The 25862-nt window shown below is 33.5% G+C and overlaps 1 protein-coding gene across 6 annotated transcripts in view; it reads right to left on the bottom strand.

Annotated features, from left to right (window-relative positions):
• LOC130452602 (UNC93-like protein) overlaps positions 1–25862 on the bottom strand; it is a 105959-nt gene that overhangs the window by 37304 nt on the left and 42793 nt on the right. For 2 of the 6 annotated variants that reach the window (XM_056791933.1, XM_056791934.1), the window contains exon 3: positions 1606–1739. The exons of 3 other annotated variants lie outside the window; for them this stretch is intronic. In XM_056791933.1, the coding sequence (XP_056647911.1) occupies positions 1606–1725 (120 nt within the window). In that variant the 5' untranslated portion in view covers positions 1726–1739. Of the gene's footprint in view, positions 1–1605; positions 1740–18983; positions 19126–25862 lie in introns of those variants that run through there. One more of the 6 variants, XM_056791938.1, reaches the window with a different exon arrangement.

Genomic DNA, 25862 nt, shown 5'->3' with positions numbered 1-25862 from the left:
TGAAAAGTAGGCAACCATTATATCACTGAATAGCAGTGACATCTATAATTATTTCTTGGAAAAATAATACGAAATCACATATACATGAAAGAAATGGAAAAATCTGTTATTTGTTATATAGAAGATACAGATTTTATTGAATAAATTAATTATTCATATGAAAATTTATTTTATTTTCCATTATTATTGTTTTTTCAATACCGAATCATCTTAATTATAAGGGTTACTACAGTTAATTGGATTATTAACAAAAAATTAAAGATTCAAGAATATAGGAAACAAAATTAGGCAAAAATAAAAGTAATTGGTACTACGAAGTTTATTTTGAGACATGGCAACATTAATGTGAATATGTCAAACCTGATATACAAATCAATTCAAACAAAAACGTTTTTAAACATTTAAAACGTCACATCCGCCGCGGAATGCTTAAGCCATATCCAATTATAAATATTTGTTTTCATTTGTCTATCTTAAAACTTAAGTAGCAACCCTCGTAATGATTTTTTTACCATGTAACTATTTGGTAATAGGCTAAGAGATATCGAGCCATGCATAACTTTGTTCGATAGTCTCATCAAGATCTATCTGTGTGTGAAAAGTCATGACGATTGACGCATGCGCAGAAGAGTTTATGTGAAAAAAAATGCAAATGCATCATTTTTATCAAAAAACCTAACCTTACAAAAAATACTGAATTTTCATTTTATCTATTGATAATGCATTTCATACTTTTTCCACAGAAACTCTCCTGCGTCAATCATAATGACTTTTCACATCCAGATAGATCTTGAAGAGATATATCAAAGTTATCCATGGTTCGATATCTGAGATAATGGCCACTTCCGGTATCGCCGGAAGTAAATGTTTCTGCATAAAATCGATACGATTTTTCGTAATATCAATAGTATTCAATATTAAATACTCGATTATGAAATTATTAATGATAAATCATTTTTTCTCAACATTTAGCTTAGTAATTCTTAATTAGAATTTGACAATTTCTGAATTTAAACTCGAAATCGTGTAAAATTGGTTGCATATTTTCCAGCGTTTCGAACTTAGCAAAATAGAATTTGAAAGCTGCCCAATGATTTAATTTCTAAGAATAACGAAATTTTTTGAAAGTAATTATTTTTCGTAGTTTCATAGTTTGCGAAATTGTAAAAAACTTTGTTAATGAATCAAAGAAAAATATCGATCGAACTCCATATGTAACAAGAACAATTATAGCAAATATTGATTAACAAAATGAATTTTTTGTTTTATTTTGATCAAATTATATTATTTTGAGGTTATACATTCTAGAAATTATAATAAATTACATTCTGTTGTGATTTTAAGCATTAATTTTATTTTGTTCTAATATTTTCATAAATTACTTCTTAGATTTATTAATATGCTTTAATCGATAAAAATGTTTGATTTTAGGTTTGTGTTGAAGGAATGTTAATTTTTAAAATAGATAAAAATTGATGTTTCGACCTATTTTGGTCTTTGTAAAAATATTCAGGTACAAATATGTTACGAATAAAAGATAATATTTCATAAATATTGTAATTAAAAATTCATGTAATTAAGTAACAATAGACAAGATCTAATTACCAGTGGATTAACCATAACCCAATAAAAACTCCTCACTGACATCCTCCTCTGTTGGGTAGGAGGAAATGAGATTGGAAAATTCATCAATGAAAATCTTCTATTTTGGGCACTGTCCGTCATATTGAAAAACTTTCCTATAAAAGTACACAAAACATACAAGAAAAAAAATCGTGCTATCGCACAGGTGTCAAATTGGCCATATTGAGTTTATCGCGACGCACAGTCTCTACCACTGAAAGATGCTACGTCAAATTGATGTTTGAAACATTTGTATTAAGTAAATTTCATGGTGAATTAGAAACAGCCTTGAGAAGGCATAAACAATATATTATCATACCATTATTGGTTATTAGAAATTTATTTACTATAATCAGACATCAAAAACGGCGAGTATCTGATCTAAATCAAATATTAATTCAGAGCAAATAAGAATCTACACCCTATATATATAATCAACACTACAAGTATACTTTTAATAATCTTATATTGAGATTTCAAAGTTTAATTCCAAAAGAGTAATCTAGCAATGGCAAATTGTACAAAATGCATCCATCTTATTTAATTCTGCACATAAGAAACATATGCCTCAGTGCACCACAAGAGAATTTAGGCAGTGATCCAAGCTCTTCTCCATTTTATTTACAATATGGTTAACATCTAATACCGGCTATTATCAAATGGCACCTGAGATAGATCTCATAACTAATTCAAAATTAAAGCGGTTGACATTTAACAAGTAATACCAAAATGAATCAATTCAAGCAGCAAAAAAGAAGTACTTACGAAGATTCAGAGGTAATATCTAAAAAGATCGATTAAGAAAAGAAATAACAATAAAAGAAGACTTGATTATAAAACCTGTAATCAAAACAATTCAAAAACAATAGCTAATAGTTTTTAGATATATTGTAGAATGAAGAGCACAAAGGGAATGTATGCCAAGTACTGAAAGTCTGAAAATTACGAGACGAGCGGCGTACACAACACTTTTTAGACGATGAATAAGATCCAAAACTTTTTTAATTACACTGAGATTTATCCGGCAATGAATTAAGAACGGCCGCATTGCTTTCATCGGTGAGATCAGGTGGCGTGGATTCAAGTAACTCTTCATCATTGATGTTTTATTTTTCATCATTATTCATTAATTTAGACAAAACTTCGGATAAAACAAATAATTTGAGCAAATTAAAAATTTCAGGTTATACAAAATCATCGAAGTGAAACTGTCAACTGTCAACATTGAAGTTGTCTACTCCAGAGCGTCCCGAAAGTGTTTTGCAGTGTCATTTTCACTACATGGAACACTCAAAACGCAACTTTCGGTATGTTAATGAATACAGAACGAACATATACATCGTATACTACATCAATGGAAAAGATAAAACGAAGACGTCCAAAGAAATCTTGGGAAAGTTTAGGTCGAATAAAAAATAAAGATAAAACCCCAAAAAGTGTTTTACTTTCTGCTTTGTGTAAATAACATTCTATAAAATAAAAATAAATCAATCCAATAAATTCATTATTATAAATAGTATGTTCTTATTTTATGAACACTATGTATATCATATAACGCCGTCGAAGTGTTAACGGGTTTGTAAGATGATGGTGTGTTGTCATCCGGGTCGCTGTTCTGCTTTATGCACCGTCATTTTGTTCTTATAACATAATGTTTTGATTCAAAATTATAAATTGTTCAAAGTTCTCAGTGTAATCGGTGTAGAAGAGAAATGAAGTTTAAGCCCCTTCGCAATTTCTGAATATCAAAATTATCTAGATAATAAGATAATTTTTTTCGTATGGAATATATTAACCTACAAATTTATGACATCATTTCCGTTCCGTTCCAATAGGTTGTAAGACCTCCTCTTAGAGTATCCGCAGTCTGACATCAGTTGGGCGTGCTTAAAATGAGGTTGAGGTTAGAAAGACATTTTCTTCTCATCAAGTACCAAAGATACTTGTTTAAAAAAACATTCTCTTTTCATTTTCCGATCTCAGTAAGTAATTTTTCTTTCATTTTTGTTATATTCTCTTCCTTTTCCTACTAATTCTCTTTAATAATTTATCGGTAGTGCTTTTATATTAGGTTTATTAATTTATTTTCTCATGTAGATTTTATCATTTCACAAAATACGTACTAATTAGGTAAACATCGATTTATAACCAAAATTTGAGCTTGTAATTTTATTGTTATTGATTTAAAATGGACATGTATCGATTTAGTGTAAAATTCATTGTCAATTCTACTACCGGTTAATTGTTGTCAGCACTACCCAAGTTATTTATTTATTACAAGACACGTTCGATTCGAAATGCACGTGTATTGGCAAAACATTTCGAACATGTATAGAAACAATTAGACGGACATCTTGTTTTCCACGTCTGTTGTCGAAGAATTTGCGGTTCGACTTCGCGTTTGTTATAAATAATTGAAGAGGTCATTCATCTTTTGAATTAAATCTGTGCAATTCTAAAAGTATTTTACGAAAAAAATCGATTTAATATTAAATTGAACGTTCCAGTGACTTCACAATAATTATTTATTTAAAATTGTTGTGTTTGGTAAAGTATTTCTAGGGCTTCCACATTTCTGCAATTAAAATGAATCGATTTTTTTTAGGTAAGAAAAAAATGCTTAGTATCAAAATAAAGTACAATTCGTCGCCTTTCAGTTGAGCCAAATCATTTCAGGAAAGAGAAAAAATTAAAAAGTAGATTGGTTTATCAAAATTTTCGATAAAAATTTTGGAAAGGCGAGTAAATTTTTAAGTAAATAATAAAGGAATATAAGAAAAAATAACCGTCAAATTACGAAATCAAAACGTAGACTTCTTTTATTTAAAATCAACGAAAATAGTTAGTAGAAATTACAAACAGCCAGCTAAGTTTCAAAAATGTAAAAAGTAGTTTTTAGAAAGTCCGCTAATTCCCAGGATAACAAACTTTTACAGAGCGAGCGTCTCTTTTTCTTTTCAGACAGATTGAATTGGTAAATTTAGACTCTAAAGCGACGAATTTGTTTTTATTCATTACGTTTCAAACCACGTTTTTTGCAGTTTACTGAATGAAAAAAGTATCTCTACTGAACCATCAAATACCATCTATATTTAAAACTAATTCACTTTTTATCAAATTCAGAGACGTTTGGTGTCTTTCGTCACGCATCTCTTGCTATTCAGCATAGAAAAAACTCTTTTTGTCAATTCTGACTCGGCAGGAATTGACAATAAACGTGAAATTATTTTAAACAAATGCAAAAAATCTTTCATCACTCTTATGTTGCAATTTTTGTAGAGTTGTAAGTTCTGAAAATCCCTAGAGATACATAAGTTAGTTTAATAAAGCGATTTCTTCATAAATATGCGAAATAAAGTATTTTATTGTTCTCTCGGAGTATAAAGTACAATCACCTGAAATATCCTACAATACTATATTATAAATTACGGGTGGCAACCCTTAGTATTCGCCCTTTGGACATGTAAAAGGTTCTTCAATTGTACATGGGATCTTAAACTTCTTATCACATCGTGTGGTGGCCATGTGCAAAGAAAGCAGAAAGAAGAGTTCAACTGGACAAAGTCCAGCTCCTCGCTTGTCTCAATATTACAAGATCCATGAGTACGGCTCCAACTAAGACCCTTGCTGGGTCTCCCACTTTTGGATCTAGTGATACAATTAGAAATCTTGAGGATAGCATATGATCTGAGCATCCTCGAAGGCTAGTCCAACTGACCATGTCAAAATCTGGATGCAGTTCGCGGTGAATGTCCAATTATTTTGATGAGCAGTGACCAAATGGCGCAAAGCAGCTCGACGGAGATGGATAGAGGCACCTAGCGTGAGATAAGCGAAGACACAGATAGAAGGACGTTTTGTCGCTTAAATAGTCACGAAATCCGTTCAGAGACGTTTATCTAAGACGCCATCTTAATACCATAGGCATATCGGACGATCCGGAGTGCCGCTGGTGCATGGAAAAAGATGAAACTCCAACTAGGACCTTTGCTGGGTCTCCCGCTCTAGGATTTAGTGATACGAATAGAAATCTTGAGGATAGCGTATGATTTGAACATCCACGAAGGCTAGACCAACTGACCATGTCAAAATCTGGATGCAGTTCGCGGTGAATGTCCAATTATTTTGATGAGCAGTGACCAAATGGCGCAAAGCAGCTCGACGGAGATGGATAGAGGCACCTAGCGTGAGATAAGCGAAGACACAGATAGAAGGACGTTTTGTCGCTTAAATAGTCACGAAATCCGTTCAGAGACGTTTATCTAAGACGCCATCTTAATACCATAGGCATATCGGACGATCCGGAGTGCCGCTGGTGCATGGAAAAAGATGAAACTCCAACTAGGACCTTTGCTGGGTCTCCCGCTCTAGGATTTAGTGATACGAATAGAAATCTTGAGGATAGCGTATGATTTGAACATCCACGAAGGCTAGACCAACTGACCATGTCAAAATCTGGATGCAGTTCGCGGTGAATGTCCAATTATTTTGATGAGCAGTGACCAAATGGCGCAAAGCAGCTCGACGGAGATGGATAGAGGCACCTAGCGTGAGATAAGCGAAGACACAGATAGAAGGACGTTTTGTCGCTTAAATAGTCACGAAATCCGTTCAGAGACGTTTATCTAAGACGCCATCTTAATACCATAGGCATATCGGACGATCCGGAGTGCCGCTGGTGCATGGAAAAAGATGAAACTCCAACTAGGACCCTTGCTGGGTCTCCCGCTCTAGGATTTAGTGATACGAATAGAAATCTTGAGGATAGCGTATGATTTGAACATCCACGAAGGCTAGTCCAACTGACCATGTCAAAATCTGGATGCAGTTCGCGGTGAATGTCCAATTATTTTGATGAGCAGTGACCAAATGGCGCAAAGAAGCTCGACGGAGATGGATAGAGGCACCTAGCGTGAGATTAGCGAAGACACAGATAGAAGGACGTTTTGTCGCTTAAATAGTCACGAAATCCGTTCAGAGACGTTTATCTAAGACGCCATCTTAATACCATAGGCATATCGGACGATCCGGAGTGCCGCTGGTGCATGGAAAAAGATGAAACTCCAACTAGGACCCTTGCTGGGTCTCCCGCTCTAGGATTTAGTGATACGAATAGAAATCTTGAGGATAGCGTATGATCTGAACAACCACGAAGGCTAGTCCAACTGACCATGTCAAAATCTGGATGCAGTTCGCGGTGAATGTCCAATTATTTTGATGAGCAGTGACCAAATGGCGCAAAGAAGCTCGACGGAGATGGATAGAGGCACCTAGCGTGAGATTAGCGAAGACACAGATAGAAGGACGTTTTGTCGCTTAAATAGTCACGAAATCCGTTCAGAGACGTTTATCTAAGACGCCATCTTAATACCATAGGCATATCGGACGATCCGGAGTGCCGCTGGTGCATGGAAAAAGATGAAACTCCAACTAGGACCCTTGCTGGGTCTCCCGCTCTAGGATTTAGTGATACGAATAGAAATCTTGAGGATAGCGTATGATCTGAACATCCACGAAGGCTAGTCCAACTGACCATGTCAAAATCTGGATGCAGTTCGCGGTGAATGTCCAATTATTTTGATGAGCAGTGACCAAATGGCGCAAAGAAGCTCGACGGAGATGGATAGAGGCACCTAGCGTGAGATTAGCGAAGACACAGATAGAAGGACGTTTTGTCGCTTAAATAGTCACGAAATCCGTTCAGAGACGTTTATCTAAGACGCCATCTTAATACCATAGGCATATCGGACGATCCGGAGTGCCGCTGGTGCATGGAAAAAGATGAAACTCCAACTAGGACCCTTGCTGGGTCTCCCGCTCTAGGATTTAGTGATACGAATAGAAATCTTGAGGATAGCGTATGATTTGAACATCCACGAAGGCTAGTCCAACTGACCATGTCAAAATCTGGATGCAGTTCGCGGTGAATGTCCAATTATTTTGATGAGCAGTGACCAAATGGCGCAAAGAAGCTCGACGGAGATGGATAGAGGCACCTAGCGTGAGATTAGCGAAGACACAGATAGAAGGACGTTTTGTCGCTTAAATAGTCACGAAATCCGTTCAGAGACGTTTATCTAAGACGCCATCTTAATACCATAGGCATATCGGACGATCCGGAGTGCCGCTGGTGCATGGAAAAAGATGAAACTCCAACTAGGACCTTTGCTGGGTCTCCCGCTCTAGGATTTAGTGATACGAATAGAAATCTTGAGGATAGCGTATGATTTGAACATCCACGAAGGCTAGACCAACTGACCATGTCAAAATCTGGATGCAGTTCGCGGTGAATGTCCAATTATTTTGATGAGCAGTGACCAAATGGCGCAAAGCAGCTCGACGGAGATGGATAGAGGCACCTAGCGTGAGATAAGCGAAGACACAGATAGAAGGACGTTTTGTCGCTTAAATAGTCACGAAATCCGTTCAGAGACGTTTATCTAAGACGCCATCTTAATACCATAGGCATATCGGACGATCCGGAGTGCTGCTGGTGCATGGAAAAAGATGAAACTCCAACTAGGACCCTTGCTGGGTCTCCCGCTCTAGGATTTAGTGATACGAATAGAAATCTTGAGGATAGCGTATGATCTGAACAACCACGAAGGCTAGTCCAACTGACCATGTCAAAATCTGGATGCAGTTCGCGGTGAATGTCCAATTATTTTGATGAGCAGTGACCAAATGGCGCAAAGAAGCTCGACGGAGATGGATAGAGGCACCTAGCGTGAGATTAGCGAAGACACAGATAGAAGGACGTTTTGTCGCTTAAATAGTCACGAAATCCGTTCAGAGACGTTTATCTAAGACGCCATCTTAATACCATAGGCATATCGGACGATCCGGAGTGCCGCTGGTGCATGGAAAAAGATGAAACTCCAACTAGGACCCTTGCTGGGTCTCCCGCTCTAGGATTTAGTGATACGAATAGAAATCTTGAGGATAGCGTATGATTTGAACATCCACGAAGGCTAGTCCAACTGACCATGTCAAAATCTGGATGCAGTTCGCGGTGAATGTCCAATTATTTTGATGAGCAGTGACCAAATGGCGCAAAGAAGCTCGACGGAGATGGATAGAGGCACCTAGCGTGAGATTAGCGAAGACACAGATAGAAGGACGTTTTGTCGCTTAAATAGTCACGAAATCCGTTCAGAGACGTTTATCTAAGACGCCATCTTAATACCATAGGCATATCGGACGATCCGGAGTGCCGCTGGTGCATGGAAAAAGATGAAACTCCAACTAGGACCCTTGCTGGGTCTCCCGCTCTAGGATTTAGTGATACGAATAGAAATCTTGAGGATAGCGTATGATCTGAACAACCACGAAGGCTAGTCCAACTGACCATGTCAAAATCTGGATGCAGTTCGCGGTGAATGTCCAATTATTTTGATGAGAAGTGACCAAATGGCGCAAAGCAGACTCGACGGAGATGGATAGAGGCACCTAGCGTGAGATTAGCGAAGACACAGATAGAAGGACGTTTTGTCGCTTAAATAGTCACGAAATCCGATCGGACACGTTTATCTAAGACGCCATCTTAATACCATAGGCATATCGGACGATCCGGAGTGCCGTTGGTGCATGGAAGAAGATGAAACTCCAACTAGGACCCTTGCTGGGTCTCCCACTCTTGGATTTAGTGATACGAATAGAAATCTTGAGGATAGCGTATGATTTGAACATCCACGAAGGCTAGTCCAACTGACCATGTCAAAATCTGGATGCAGTTCGCGGTGAATGTCCAATTATTTTGATGAGCAGTGACCAAATGGCGCAAAGCAGGCTCGACGAAGATGGATTGAGGAAACTGCAAACCACGTAATCTGTGAGTAACTAGGACATCAAAATGTTCAAGTGTCTAACGTGCTTAATGGTCTTTGGCTACTAAGAACCCTTAGTATTTTTAAAAACAATTTAAATTTACTCTTGTCGGAATATTTCGAAATTGGAGATGTAATTAATCGAGGTGGTATTATACAATTTGCCACCGTGTTCGTTTATCTTCTATGGACAATAATGGCGCAATAAAATGATTGCAATCATTAATATTTATGGAGTGTTACTTCCAACTAATAATTTAGGAAATAATAATACTTTTTCGGATAGCTTCTTATTTGTTCAATGAGTCTCATTCATAGTGTTGGAATTATGAATAAATACATCAAATTTTACCAAATATTCTGAAAATTTTGTTAAAAGGAACAGTTGTAGGTTTCTTTCTACTTCCAGAAAAATGACATTTTTTCAATAATGTGCAAGTTACGCAAAAATTATGACCAGCGTCAATAATTTTTGATTAAAACATAGTATTAGGATGAAAACTTTTGGGAAAGATAAAGAATATAATAAAAATTGAAGGAAAAATAGTTTACGGGGGGGCAAGAAGGGGGTTCAAAAGTAAAAATCGTAGAAATATCTCAAGTTTTTAGCTTTTTTACTATTAACTTTAAGAAAATACTCTGCAAAACGGTGAAAACTCCTTTTTTTATGCCCCTAATATATTTTTTGGTTCAAAATATTAATTTTCTCAACTTATTTTGACTTAAAATTGGAAAAATATCTTTAGAAATTCTCATGTGTGTCAATGTAACATGGAATGTCAAGTTTTCGCAGTAATAAAATTAAAATAAGGAAAAAAAACAAATATTTTAAATCGAAAAAGCTACAGAGTCTTTGAGACATCAAAAAAACCTTTTTATTTAAAGATATCTACAACGAACAAAGTTTTTCATTGTAAACTGATTTCTCCCTTTAACTTTATAACCAACAAATAAAATAAATAAAATTATTTCAAACAGAACTTGTACGATAATATAAAATAGGTACGCAACGCTGGCAACTTTACTTTATTCTTACAAATGAGACACCCAGTATATTTTTTCTTGATATTGCGACTGTTGGGGTATAAGTCATGAAACTATTCGTTTTTTTTTGTAGATATATACATAAATATCATTTTTAAAAGAACATAAACATACCAAAAGGTCTAAGAAATTAAAGAAATTTACATTAATATATAAATATACAGGGTGGCCCAATAGAACGTGCATATGGCATCATCTTTTTTCACGAGGAAAACAGTGCGAGGACGGGGGGAGTCTAGCGTGGTTGGAAAGTTGCCCTCGTGGGGTTTTAGTAGCCATGAGTCACTTCGATAGAAAGCGACGCACGTTCATAATATGGATTAAGACACATTAATAAAGCTCCGAGTGCAAAATCCAAGAGCGTCTAGGACCACAGACTTTTGAAGTTGGATCTTTAACTGCATCCTTATAAGCTCCAGTTAACCCAGGAATCAAAAGTTACCGACTTTGGAACGAGGTTGGCATTTTCCGAAGAAATGTTTAATCGATTTTCCACTTTAGACAGCATCCTTTTTCAAGTTGAGGCTCATTTTCATTTAAATGATTTCGAAATCCAAAAACGAAACATCAAAAACCACCGCATAGTCCAAAAGTAACGGTATGGACAGCAATCTCAGGCAAAGGAAGTGAAGATTCACGAGGACGAAACATCACCGTTAACACCGACCGCTATTTTGCGATGTTAGATGAATATTTGACTCCAGAAATTGCGGGATAGAGAATGGCGTATACGAGAACTTGGTTCCATCTAGAATGTCACACATCAAATGATTTTATGGCGGCTGCGAGGCAGATATTTCTTAATTTTCAAAAGAGGTGGTCCCCACGTAGCCCTGACTTGACGCCTCTTGATTTTTTTTTGTGGAAACACCTCAAACATAAAGTCTACATGAACAATCAGTCAGCTAAAGGAAAATATCCGCCAGGAAATGTAAGCAATTGACAAGAGTTTTTACAAATCTGCGTTCATATTTTGGGGAGTGCCGTCTTCGAGATGGCCGTCATTTAGACGATGTTATTTTAAAAAAATAAACTTGATATACTTAATAAATGCATGTTTTATTCCGCCACCCTTTATAATTTAAAACCTCATCTTAATATTTATGACAATAACTGATTAAATATGACACGATAATTAATTGAAATGACAAATTCGAAAACAAAAAATTTAGACACGATTCTACCTGATTTTGGCAACAATAAATTTTGCAACACCGAAGCTACACGATTGCCAAAGTTTAGAACGTAATTTCTCTTGATACACGAGGTATTCTATTATTTAAACAATTTGGCAACGTCGTAGAAAAGATAAATAATATCATGACATGGGATTTATTCGTGCATAATGTGTATATGACGAATATAACGAATTCGTAGCTTTGATTTATGTCTTTTTTTCATGTATTCACACTATGCAGCAAAAACTTGAAACTAATATATTAATTCGACTTCTCAGAACAAAAAAAAAGTATACCTCTGTCGCAAAAAACGATTCGTAGAACTCAGATACAGATAAAAGCGTCAAAAGTCGAAAATGAATCGACTGTTGTGATATTTCATTGAAAAAAATATGTAAATAACAACATATTATTTATTTTAATCAATGTTCCCACATTTTCAGAACTTTTTTTAGTCGTTATTATTGGCAACTGTAATAAAAGATGATTTCTATTACTGATTCTTTTAATTCTTGGATCTTTTCTGTTTTGTTTATTGTTTCATATATATTTATCTCACTAGTATGAACTACAACATGACGTTTTCTCCCTGGCATTCACCTTGTTAATATTTGGCAACCGATCGTGATTTATGACGTTTCAACGCTGGCAGACATCCATTAAGGTGGATTAATATATCAGTTAATTATTTCTCTCGTCAATCAAATGTTTACAATTCGATAACAAATTATAAATCACGTAAGGAAACTATTTATTTAGAAACAAAAACTTCGCTAATAAAAAAATATTGGTAGCAAATGAAAATTTCTAGCATAGTTAGTTGACAGGCTTGATGAAGATCGAGGTGTGGCTGTTAAATAACGAGACTGCGCGTCCTAGACGAGTAGTGACAGGTATAAAAAAAGAAGAAGAATAGTCCAGTGAATTTCTATATAAAAATAACCCAATATACAAGTTCCAAAATAACTTTTCATTATTTGATTTTGTTGCGAATGTTATTGAAATGAAATCTGCTGATACCTGCTGAGAAACATGAATATTTCTACGAGGGATGTAAAAATGAAGTAAGTTAAAGGTATAAAAAAAAGAAAATGAATAGTCCAATAAATTACTATATAAAAATAACAGAAAATACAAGTTCCAAAATAACTTTTCATTATTTGATTTTGTTGCGAATGTTATTGAAATGAAATCTGCTGATACCTGCTGAGAAACATGAATATTTCTACGAGGGATGTAAAAATGAAGTAAGTTAAAGGTATAAAAAAAAGAAAATGAATAGTCCAATAAATTACTATATAAAAATAACAGAAAATACAAGTTCCAAAATAACTTTTCATTATTTGATTTGGTTGCGAATGTTATTGAAATGAAATCTGCTGATACCTGCTGAGAAACATGAATATTTCTACGAGGGATGTAAAAATGAAGTAAGTTAAAGGTATAAAAAAAAGAAAATGAATAGTCCAATAAATTACTATATAAAAATAACAGAAAATACAAGTTCCAAAATAACTTTTCATTATTTGATTTGGTTGCGAATGTTATTGAAAAGAAATCTGCTGATTCCTGCTGTGAAACATGAATATTTCTACGAGGGATGTGAAAATGAACTAAGTTAAAGGTATAAAAAAAGAAGAAGAATAGTCCAACGAATTACTATATACAAATAACATAAAATACAAGTTCCAAAATAACTTTTCATTATTCGATTTGGTTGCGAATGTTATTGAAAAGAAATCTGCTGATTCCTGCTGTGAAACATGAATATTTCTACGAGGGATGTGAAAATGAACTAAGTTAAAGGTATAAAAAAAGAAGAAGAATAGTCCATCGAATTACTATATACAAATAACATAAAATACAAGTTCCAAAATAACTTTTCATTATTTGATTTGGTTGCGAATGTTATTGAAATGAAATCTGCTGATACCTGCTGTGAAACATGAATATTTCTACGAGGGATGTGAAAATGAACTAAGTTAAAGGTATAAAAAAAGAAGGAGAATAGTCCAACGAATTACTATATACAAATAACATAAAATACAAGTTCCAAAATAACTTTTCATTATTTGATTTGGTTGCGAATGTTATTGAAAAGAAATCTGCTGATTCCTGCTGAAAAACATGAATATTTCTACGAGGGATGTGAAAATGAACTAAGTTAAAGGTATAAAAAAAGAAGGAGAATAGTCCATCGAATTACTGTATACAAATAACATAAAATACATGTTCCAAAATAACTTTTCATTATTTGATTTGGTTGCGAATGTTATTGAAATGAAATCTGCTGATACCTGCTGTGCAACATGAATATTTCTACGAGGGATGTGAAAATGAACTAAGTTAAAGGTATAAAAAAAGAAGGAGAATAGTCCAACGAATTACTATATACAAATAACATAAAATACAAGTTCCAAAATAACTTTTCATTATTTGATTTGGTTGCGAATGTTATTGAAATGAAATCTGCTAAATTCTGATGAAAAACGTAAATATTTCTATTAGGAATGTCGATAAGAAAATAAAAAAGGTATAAATACGAAGAATTTACGCTAAAGTACATCACAGGTGAAGCTAAAATAAATACCAAAAGCGTTTTTTTGGAAATGTAAAATAATTTTTTAAGGAAACCAATAATTAAAAACTGATATTTCTACATAGTTTATATTCGATATATTATATAATATAACTAAAAATAATGATTATATTATAAATATATATTTGTTTCTTTTATTATTTTCGAAACTTTCACGAAGTAATTTTCCTAAATAATTCTAGTGGTATCAGAAATCTTTTCGTGCGCAATGGACTGCGCATGTACGAATGACGGACGTTTCCGCCTGGACAAGAGAAGGTTCTGAGATCATCGGGTCAGCAAATCATATTCTATAATATCGAAAAGAGATAATTCAGACGTTCTTGACCCACAATGCTCTTTATTTTTCATGTGCTTTAACGACGAAAATGAACGTTGGACTCTGCAGTTAGCGATTATGAGAGATAAATAAATGCCCAAAGCAATTTGTCAATTATTTGTTACTAATTGTTACAAATCATTTTCGTTTTTTTTTCCCATTCATGACATTCCGTAAGCTCTTTGACACGTGCTTGAATATTTGCAAAAATGTAGTTTACCGAGTTATAATTTATGTGGGTTAAGTGGGTTGTAATATGTAAGGCCCCGTTTCGCGCGGGGCCCACAACGATTGCTACTCATACTACATGATTAGCGCCGCACTGATAAAAGGTTTTGAAACGAATACAAAACTTGAAAAATTGAAAATTTTTGTTTTCATTTTTTCAAATTCCAGGCACTTTAAGATAGAAAGGGCCATTAAAATAAAATTTACATAATACTCACACTGTCATAGTCGCTCGAGTTGATAGAAAAAAAATCGAACAGAGAATAAAAAATCGACTTGTTGTCGTTTTCGCCACATTTTTTAATCAAAGGTTCAGTTTCTTCATCGTAATTAATACTACAATTCGTTTTCGATTCCATCTCTGGCTAATTTTCAACATTAATTTCCAAATTAATTCACAACACTTTATAATATAACACGAAAACGTCAATAATTGTCCGAAATATTCGTAATTACGCCACTATCATCGATTCGAACGAATTAGCTCAAGTAATAAATAAAACTAAATAGATTAAGTTCATCAATGTTTACAAAAAGCCGTTGATGGAATTAACCATAGTATGTGGAAAAATATGGATATTTTTAAAACTGTGATTAAACTTCTAACGTAACTGAAAGTGAAGTTCAAGGACCTGTATATATATGTACGAGGTCTGGTTATTAAATAACGAGATCGCGCGCTTAAGAGGGCGCCCAAGACGGGCCAAAAAATCTGACTCCTGACCAAAATCTTGCGTCAACGGGTCTCCTCAGATTTCCTTGAAAGTTTAGAGAAAAATCTGCTTTGAAAGGGACCCGATTTGAGTCGATGGAAGACCCTCGCCAAAGAAGACTTCCAGCACTGTTCAGATCAATGGAAAAAACGTATGGAAAGGTGTGTGGCTAGAGGAAGTGACTATATTGAAGGGATGCATTCGATCGTAGAATAATTTTCAGAAGGATATGATCCAATTTTAAAAAAATTATGTCGATTGAATTGATAGTTACATAGATATCATTAAAATTGAGTGTACATAAAGTTTATGTATTCTATCCTTTTCTACTTGCAATAGAATTTTAATTCTCGAAGATTTCTATCAAATTGGGAGCCTATAGACTCCATGGGGGATCAACGGGATCAATTGTTACCCCTCAGAAATGAAAAAAAAAATAGAATAATCTTTTTGTTAGTACCTACCAATAAGACTGCGATGTTACATGGGAATTACGCGCCCATATATAAGAACTTTTCCCACCAAACGAAGAAAAAAGATATTTTTTTCCCATAAACCATGAATTGAATGTTTACTTTATCATTTATCCTGTGCAAGGCACTCGAACTAAATGGGGATTCCAGATGAACGTAGAAAAGACACTGTACTTGAATTAAGCATAGACAAAGAATGGATAAATTCATAGGAGCCACGAAAAGAGACGCCTTATGAAGAGTAATAAAACGACGCAATAAAAATTCGTATGAACCTGAACAAACAGTTATAGCGAGGAAAAGCATTTGGTACTGGCACCTACAGGTAATGGGGATGGAAAAATTGCCGATAAAAAATGAAGTGGATCTGTCAAGAGAACCAGAAAGAGAGAAATACAAAACAACGCGAAAATCCGGGAACTTATTCAAATGATTCTACTTTATTAACCCCCAACATTTTAATGCGTTGTAAAAAAACGTTGTAAAAGATAAATTAGACTTATGGTGGATCAAATATCTAAAAGAATGTAAGTTATACCGACCGATATTCGCTATTGAAGCTGTTGGAGACCTTATTTCCAAACAAAAACATCTTGGTGACATCTTAAAATTTATTTGAGGAACTCCACAAGCCGGAGAAGATTGAACGATTGAATTCACTACAAGATTTTCCTTAATAAGACTTAAAAAAGGGCTTATATCGATGAGGATTTATTTGAAATCATCAAATCAATATCGAGATTTTCTCCCACAGATCTTTTTCCAAACATTTCTCATCTACAACCTTATCTAATTCTATCCTAGTTACGTCTGTGTCGTACCAAATTTGAAATTTGTCCCATAGTTAATCAACTGATTGCTCTTTAATCTTTTGTCTGTTAAATTATGAGCTAGGGAGTAAATATCGGGACTACTGACTGTTCATCGTACCGATGATAGCTTCGGAATCATAGAGGAGGTGCTCGCTGGTTTCTTCTGGTTGCTTTTGGATGTTTTTCGCGCGGTACTTCACCGGAGAGTGTCCAGTAAGCATACTAGTTCTCTTTAGCAACTCTTTGCTTGAATAAAGAACCTTTCGAGTCCAGTTAGTTAGAATAAGGAAGAAGTTTGTGATGTCTGAGGTATTTTGGAACCTTCAGAATCAGTTGTAGTGAATCTGCGTAGAATATTTAATCATTTTCTGGATAAATAAACAATAATCAAGAACAGGTGTTTCAAATTTGTATAAATTTCATAAGAAAGCAGCTAAATTCTTCAAATTTTATATTATTAATAAAACTAACGTCGAATTCCGTACTAATGATATAAATTCTCAAGAATGTAAGAATTTAAAACAAAAGAAAATAAAATTATTAAGCACATTAGTACCAATTAACGATACGTTGGAAGTTTACTTACACATTCTTGTTTCTACTGTATAATTGAATTTCTATTTTATTTCAATTCGTATGACGTTTCAAATAATGTTCAATTTATCTAATTGATTCTCAATATCATTAATTAAAATAAACGAAACAATGGAGGAAATAATGAAATGATTTCGTGTGCAATTTCAATCATATTTTACCATCGACCGGCAGAAGTTAATTTTAACTAATCAAAACTAGTTATTTCTATTTTTTCAACACGATGACATATAATAACCTATCGAAATGTACGATGGCTGTTCAGAAAGTAAGGAATTTAAAAGTACGAGAATTATAATTTACACCTGGAAAAGCCCTACATTTCTTAAGATATCTCGGAACCCAAAAAAGATATAGACATGCATTATTTACTATTGTTGATTCAGTTTACCTCTAATGGTCTTAGTTCACTCAAGTTTATAAAAATCAGCTAAACAGAACCGGATTTATTATACTTACATACATAACAAGGTTCCCACTCTCCCCCACGTTTTATTTGAGGAGATCGACTACAAATTGTAGGATAAAAAATGATTGGAATTTGTTAAAGAACTCAATGCCACTTGATAGGATAAATTTCAAACAATTTTTTGCATTTTAAATTTAAAATTTCCAAATACGGACCAAAAATTCTGAAAAAAAATCCGAGTGGTTTTTGGTACCACTTTGATAAACTATGGCACTTGGAACTATGTTAGAAAATCAGAAAAATCAAGTAGGTCAAACACAAAAACAACTAATCATTCATTTAATCAACTCAGGTGTTCCCCAAGGTAGCGTTTTGGGTCCTCTACTACATCTTCTACATACAGTCGATTTAGCCACTTCAGAGAACACACTTAGTGCAACTTAGTTACAATAAACGAACATGAAAGCCATTTGAATGGGTGACTTCCTTGAAGGAAACACCTCTTCACTAAAATAAAACAGCTCGGGATCAAATTTAGACAACTATCTATCGAATCGGAATGAGTTATTGGTATAAAAGGCAATAATTTAACTTATTTGGATGTATGGAATCCAGTTGTGGGGTTCAGGGTTTATATCAAACATAAATATTTCAGTCAAAGGTTCTGATGATGATATCAGATGCTCCATGTATTGCTAAGGATCTACAAGTGCTCTCAGCTAGAGAATAAATTGAAATAAGCAATGAAAAGTACAATTGAAGACTTCAGGTTCAATCATTTGTCCAAAAAACCCCTTTTAGAACCTTTTATCCGACGTAGACTCAAAAAATACAATTAAGGGGGAAAACCTTAGAAACAGATTGTAAATAAATTTGGTAAAAAAATTTGTCTTTGAAATTCATATTAATTTGAAAAAAATTGGGCTAGAAAATTCTAAATAAAAGGACGAAGCGACATGCCTGTACAATTTTGAGTTTAGTAAACTTACTAAAGTATATTTTGATTAGGAAAAACAATTTTTAGTAAAAAAATGAAACTGAAAACAATACGAAACAATATTTTGAGTGGTGTGTGCTCAAACATTGCACTATTTAAATTGAAATTTCAATATTGATCAGCACAAAACTTAAGTATACAACATGCAGAAATGAAAAAATTGATTACCTTTTATAGTAATATTAATAACGAAAAGGATTTTGCAAAGTTTCGCCTTATAAGGAACTATAAGGATATAGGACATTAAAGAACCGCGAAGGACTCTTCCACGCACTTCAAAATTAAACTCTGAACCGCTTCTGTCGAGATATAAAACATAAATGAGAAAAGGAAAATTTTTCCTTCTCGTTTTATTATAGTCAGCAGCTTCCAAAACATTAACATTGGGTCAAACAATGTGACAAAAATAGATACGAATTATATGATAGAGAGACTACAAATTCAAACCTAATCTTGTATTATGAGATGGATTTATAAGCCCGGGAAAGTCATAGAACCTAATGTAAAGCAAGTTTTTGAAAGGTTTAATTATAAAATTTTGATATTTTTATAATTAGCGCGAAATGATGTGTACAGAAAGGGATTCTTCAACGAAAATGTTACTTTATTCTAAAATTAGTATATTACGTGACGAGTTTGAGTAACTGAAACGTAACGAGTGCGAAATACACTTTCCAATGAGTTGTGTACACTATTTTTCCTCAATTCATCAAAAAAAAAACGTATTTTTTTAATAAGGAAGACAATTAAACAAGTATATAAAGACGTGTGCTGAAAACCATTAAATTTTCATTCAACTACTTCATACATTACCTAGTAATAGTAATAACACTCAATATTAACGTTTAAATTATCTTGCAGGCACTTGTGTGAACACAAATCACAATTTTTATTGTAAACACTAATATAACCTCAAAAAATCATATTGTCTACTTCTTCAGTCTTCTCTAATTTGGCCTTTTGCCTTTCGACACCCAGCCAGAATTATATTTGTATTCGCGAATTCCCTCTATCGTTCGAGACCATATATAACATAAAAAAAAGAAGATTTTCGATATATGCATGTTCATGCCTTTAAATGTTCTAGATTTCAGGTCTCTTCTGTTTTAAAATATTAGTTTTTTTAATAATCTTTGGATGAAAGATAAAATTTAACGTTTCGACTTTTCTTTAAGTCAAAATATGTTGATAAAGACTTAAAGAAAAGTCGAAACGTTAAATTTTATCTTTCATCCAAAGATTATTAAAAAAACTAATTTTAAAACAGACGATACCTAAAATCTAGAACATTTAGATGCATTAATATATCAAAAGGACTAAGAAATAAGGAATTAAAGAAATTTATATGTATTGACATTTTGACAGCTGACAGGACGATGCATTAATCAGTCATGTGTGAGGTTATTTGAATTTTAAGACATTATTTACAATGAATTATGTGTTTTTAGACAAAGTATATCCATAGAAATTATTATGTGCCCCTCTCTAAAGCTTTTAAAAGCTGTTTTCCATTTATATCAAAACTCAGATTATTTTCACTTATGACGTCTTAACCCAGTTCAAAGCACCTTCTTTTTCAATCTCACAAGTAAGACCTAACCAAGCTTGAGATCGTGTGTTTTAGTGAGTTTTGTGAACTCAGATTAAAAGTGAGGTTAAGGACATTACGTTTTCAGATTTTGTCATAAAAATAAGCAAAATACTAAATGATTACAAACAGTCATCGATCTAAATAATCTTACAAATAATATTATTTTATTTATATCGTTTCTTTTGCTGCAAGTAACAGACGATTGGAACACCAATGATAATGGTGAATTTTACGTGGTCATTGAGAATATTAAGTCACATTACGCGTACCTTTTATTAACAGAACAGTGACGTCATTATCTGAGTATAAGATACTTACATAACTGAGTGTCACAGTTGACTTGAATGTAAATGGAAAGCAGCCAATATTTCCAAAGTCAACTGTCAAACATGAGTCAGTGCTACCAACCAACCATTTACGTTACGGTATAATTTCCCTAAAGTTTATTTTTAACAATTTTTTTATAAATAAATAAAATACAAGCCGAAACAAAGAAAATAATGGACGAATGGAAGGGGAATTATTATGATTAACAAGACACGTTTCTTCAAACAAAACGTGTGACAGTTTACATGAATGTGCATGGAAAGCAGCCAGTATTTTCAAAGTCAACTGTCAAACATGATTCAGTGCTACCAACCGACCACTTACGTTACGGTATAATTTCCCTAATGTTTATTTTTAACAATTTTTTTATAAATAAACAAAATACAAGCCGAAACAAAGAAAATAATGGACGAATGGAAAGGGGATTATTATGATTAACAAGACACGTTTCTTCAAACAAAACGTGTGACAGTTTACATGAATGTGCATGGAAAGCAGCCAATATTTCCAAAGTCAACTGTCAAACATCAGTCATTGCTAACAACCGACCACTTACGTTACGGTATAATTTCCCTAAAGTTTATTTTTAACAATTTTTTTATAAATAAACAAAATACAAGCCGAAACAAAGAAAATAATGGACGAATGGAAGGGGAATTATTATGATTAACAAGACACGTTTCTTCAAACAAAACGTGTGACAGTTTACATGAATGTAAATGGAAAGCAACCAGTATTTTCAAAGTCAACTGTCAAACATGATTCAGTGCTACCAACCGACCACTTACGTTACGGTATAATTTCCCTAATGTTTATTTTTAACAATTTTTTTATAAATAAACAAAATACAAGCCGAAACAAAGAAAATAATGGACGAATGGAAGGGGAATTATTATGATTAACAAGACACGTTTCTTCAAACAAAACGTGTGACAGTTTACATGAATGTAAATGGAAAGCAACCAGTATTTTCAAAGTCAACTGTCAAACATGATTCAGTGCTACCAACCGACCACTTACGTTACGGTATAATTTCCCTAATGTTTATTTTTAACAATTTTTTTATAAATAAACAAAATACAAGCCGAAACAAAGAAAATAATGGACGAATGGAAGGGGAATTATTATGATTAACAAGACACGTTTCTTCAAACAAAACGTGTGACAGTTTACATGAATGTAAATGGAAAGCAACCAGTATTTTCAAAGTCAACTGTCAAACATGATTCAGTGCTACCAACCGACCACTTACGTTACGGTATAATTTCCCTAATGTTTATTTTTAACAATTTTTTTATAAATAAACAAAATACAAGCCGAAACAAAGAAAATAATGGACGAATGGAAGGGGAATTATTATGATTAACAAGACACGTTTCTTCAAACAAAACGTGTGACAGTTTACATGAATGTAAATGGAAAGCAACCAGTATTTTCAAAGTCAACTGTCAAACATGATTCAGTGCTACCAACCGACCACTTACGTTACGGTATAATTTCCCTAATGTTTATTTTTAACAATTTTTTTATAAATAAACAAAATACAAGCCGAAACAAAGAAAATAATGGACGAATGGAAGGGGAATTATTATGATTAACAAGACACGTTTCTTCAAACAAAACGTGTGACAGTTTACATGAATGTAAATGGAAAGCAACCAGTATTTTCAAAGTCAACTGTCAAACATGATTCAGTGCTACCAACCGACCACTTACGTTACGGTATAATTTCCCTAATGTTTATTTTTAACAATTTTTTTATAAATAAACAAAATACAAGCCGAAACAAAGAAAATAATGGACGAATGGAAGGGGAATTATTATGATTAACAAGACACGTTTCTTCAAACAAAACGTGTGACAGTTTACATGAATGTAAATGGAAAGCAACCAGTATTTTCAAAGTCAACTGTCAAACATGAGTCAGTGCTACCAACTGACCACTCATGTTACGGTGTAATTTCCCTAATGTTTATTTTTAACAATTTTTTTATAAATAAACAAAATACAAGCCGAAACAAAGAAAATAATGGACGAATGGAAGGGGAATTATTATGATTAACAAAATACTTTTTTTCAAACAAAACGTGTCAATAAATCAGCGGAATATTGGCCAAAAATCGGTTTTCCTAATAATTAATAAAAAAATATTGAGAAAACATATTTTAGATGAGCCCCTTGCTTTTTGGTGTATAATGATATCCGCAAATATCATTTACCTACATTAATGATAAAATTGACGTAGATAACATTGTTTCAGAACGACTAATTATTCGCAAAAAGGGCATTGTCGGCTTATTAAGACACTCTTCACACTACCGGATGGTTTCTTCTTCGCTTCCTATACAACAACAAGGTTTCTCTCTACATTTATTATAAATAAATCAATGGAAACAACAGTAAATTAAAATTAATGTATCGTTAACTATCAAATGAATTATTCGTTGCAACCAAGCAACATCTAGAATAATCTGTTGGAAAGATCTAATGAAACTATTATTCTTTGCAATTATTTTACATAATTTGACACTTCCTGCAATTTGCGATGTTCTAATAAAACATCCATTTATTTAACTGAATTCCCGATATATTGAAGCAATAAAAATTCTTCTTTATTACAGGAAATTATTCAAGCAAATTTGAATCACTAATAAATTTAGTATGGATTTAGTACCATCAAACATTTGGGCTGTTGTCGGTGAATTTTGGGTAGCTCGCGGTGGCCCTCAGTGGGTTGGCAACACTGAGTGTCTGAGAGCGCTGCAGTCGATTACTCATTTTGTTTCGCAGACTGTCATTGTCACGCGTGTGACCAGAGTGAGGTTATGTCTATGCCGTAAGTGTTCAATTCACATGTACACGTTTAAGCTCTTTCCTTGTTTCCTGTTTTTACCGATTACTTTTTTTAAGTTAAAAATAAATGTGTGTGTTTCTTTTGTTATGTGAAAGAAAGGAAATGTTGAGAGTTATTTCAAGACAGTTCACAGTGGAATGGTTAAAAACTCAGCTAAATGCGCAACAATCAACTTTTAAAACACTAGACAAGAACAAGGCATCTACCGGGGCGTCATTCCGGGTTTCCAAGGTCATCTCTCAACATAGGAAACCGTATGAAGATGATGGATTGATTAAAACTACATTTTTAGAAGCTGCTATGAGTTCTGATTTAGTTTCACAGTTTAAAACTGTTTTTGATCGTTGTAGTTGTTTTTCCTTACAACTTGACGAATCAACCGATATAGTTAATACAGCTCAGTTGGTTATTTTTGAAAGAATAGTATTTGAAGATTTGAAAATATGGGAATTTAAAGCGCAAGTCAGATTCAAATGGAAAAGGTCAGTAAAGAAAATATAAAGGACAATCTTAAGCCATGTGTAGACGCTGCTCGTTATATTTTCTCGAACTCGTCCACTGATATAGATCGTGAAGCCGGTTCTGTCTCAATATATTGTCGGAATGAAAGTTTTGGTAAACGCGTCGCGTATTTCATGAGAGCTCACGACAAACTCGTGATTTCCACCAATCAAAGATTCTAGAATGTGATAATAGTATATAAAACGAGAATCTAGCAGCCGTAGGTGTCAGTAAACAATTTGGAATAATAAGTAAAGTTGATAATTCAAAGATTCATTGATAGCACTGATTAAAACACCGAATAAATACTGTAAAATTTGAGATATCGGACTAGATTAAGTACTATCAAAAATTGTAACTAATCAGGGATCCAAATGAAAAAAATTTTAACACTTTTTAACGTTTTTCCAACAGAATAATTATTTTTATGATAAATTTTGAAGAATATATCTGAGTCAGTTGTTTATCGATGATGGGCGACTTTACAAGTAAACACTGGTAATAATTATGAGTTAAAAAAAGTGTTAATAATCAGCGTGAACAGAAAAACAGTCAAATGAATCACGATTAGAATTCTAAACTGGAATTACCACACAAATTAAATTGTTCGGTCGCCTTTACAAGAAATATGTTTTTTTCTCGTTCAGAATAACTTCATTCTTTCGTAACCAGCGCTCAATTAACAAATTAAACAAAGATATATTTTATAAAGTAATTATATATCTGTGAAAATTACGCAACAATGATTTTGTAGCGTCGTGTGAATACAAAAGTTCACTTCTTAGACCTTTTTATATGTTTATATGTTTGTTTTGGATAAATCTTCTCGACTTCAAGACTGGTTTCATAGAAAATAAGTTTAAGAAACGCAGATGATAATTGTTAAAGACCTAAATGTCACTTTATACGTTCCTGAAAAGCGCCGATACAATGTTTGCTGATTTTCCTAATAAACAAGCAATGGTGCGGATTAAAGAGGCGTGTTATTGAAGATGCACTATCGGAATCCGTTAAAGATTTCATCTTACTGAATAAAACAGAACAAAAACTAGAAATTTCAGAGTAGTGAGACGGACTTCTGGAGAAGAGCAACCAAACAACTAGTATCGTCATCTACAAAGAATATTAAACAAAAGAATACCTAAAGAAGAGGAAGACCACGAAGAAGCTGGATAGAAGGCGTAGATAAGGAAATGCAGGAGAGAGCTAACAGAAGATGCAGAAAAATGCAGAGGAAAATGCATTTTGAAAAGTACATCCCGAAAATGAGCTCAATTTTACAACTGGCCGAATATTTACATCCTAGGGGTTTTCTAGTTCTATTAACACGAAAAACACTTTCCTCATTACATTTAACAATTTTATAAACCTATAAAATTAAAACAGTTTTGTTCAAAATTGTTAAAAAGTTGCTGGTCCTTGTTCCAACATTTCTAATCGGTTTAAAACGAGAGCATGCGTTTGACACACTGTATAACATTTTAAGGTTAATAGCTGCCAAATTAAACACGACAAATGATCATGATAGTCGCTTTCCAATTACATATAATTACATAATAACCCATCTTGAGCACGGCAACAACTAAACAAATAATTTATGTTTTCAAATTTGACACTTGACACGAAACTTATCGAAGTTTGTTCTAATTGAATTTTAGGTTTGTTCTTGGTAGCTGAACTAGTTTAGGAAGTGTACACTAAAGCGTTCTTTGTAACAGAACTAGCGCTAATGTCGCTGTTCTTAGTAGCAGTGCAAGAGAACTAGTTATTGTTA

Source organism: Diorhabda sublineata, chromosome 2 (assembly GCF_026230105.1).
Source record: "Diorhabda sublineata isolate icDioSubl1.1 chromosome 2, icDioSubl1.1, whole genome shotgun sequence".
Taxonomy (NCBI): domain Eukaryota; kingdom Metazoa; phylum Arthropoda; class Insecta; order Coleoptera; family Chrysomelidae; genus Diorhabda; species Diorhabda sublineata.
The sequence above is the reverse complement of the archived record's forward strand: the minus strand, read 5'-3'. Positions and strand labels throughout refer to the sequence as shown.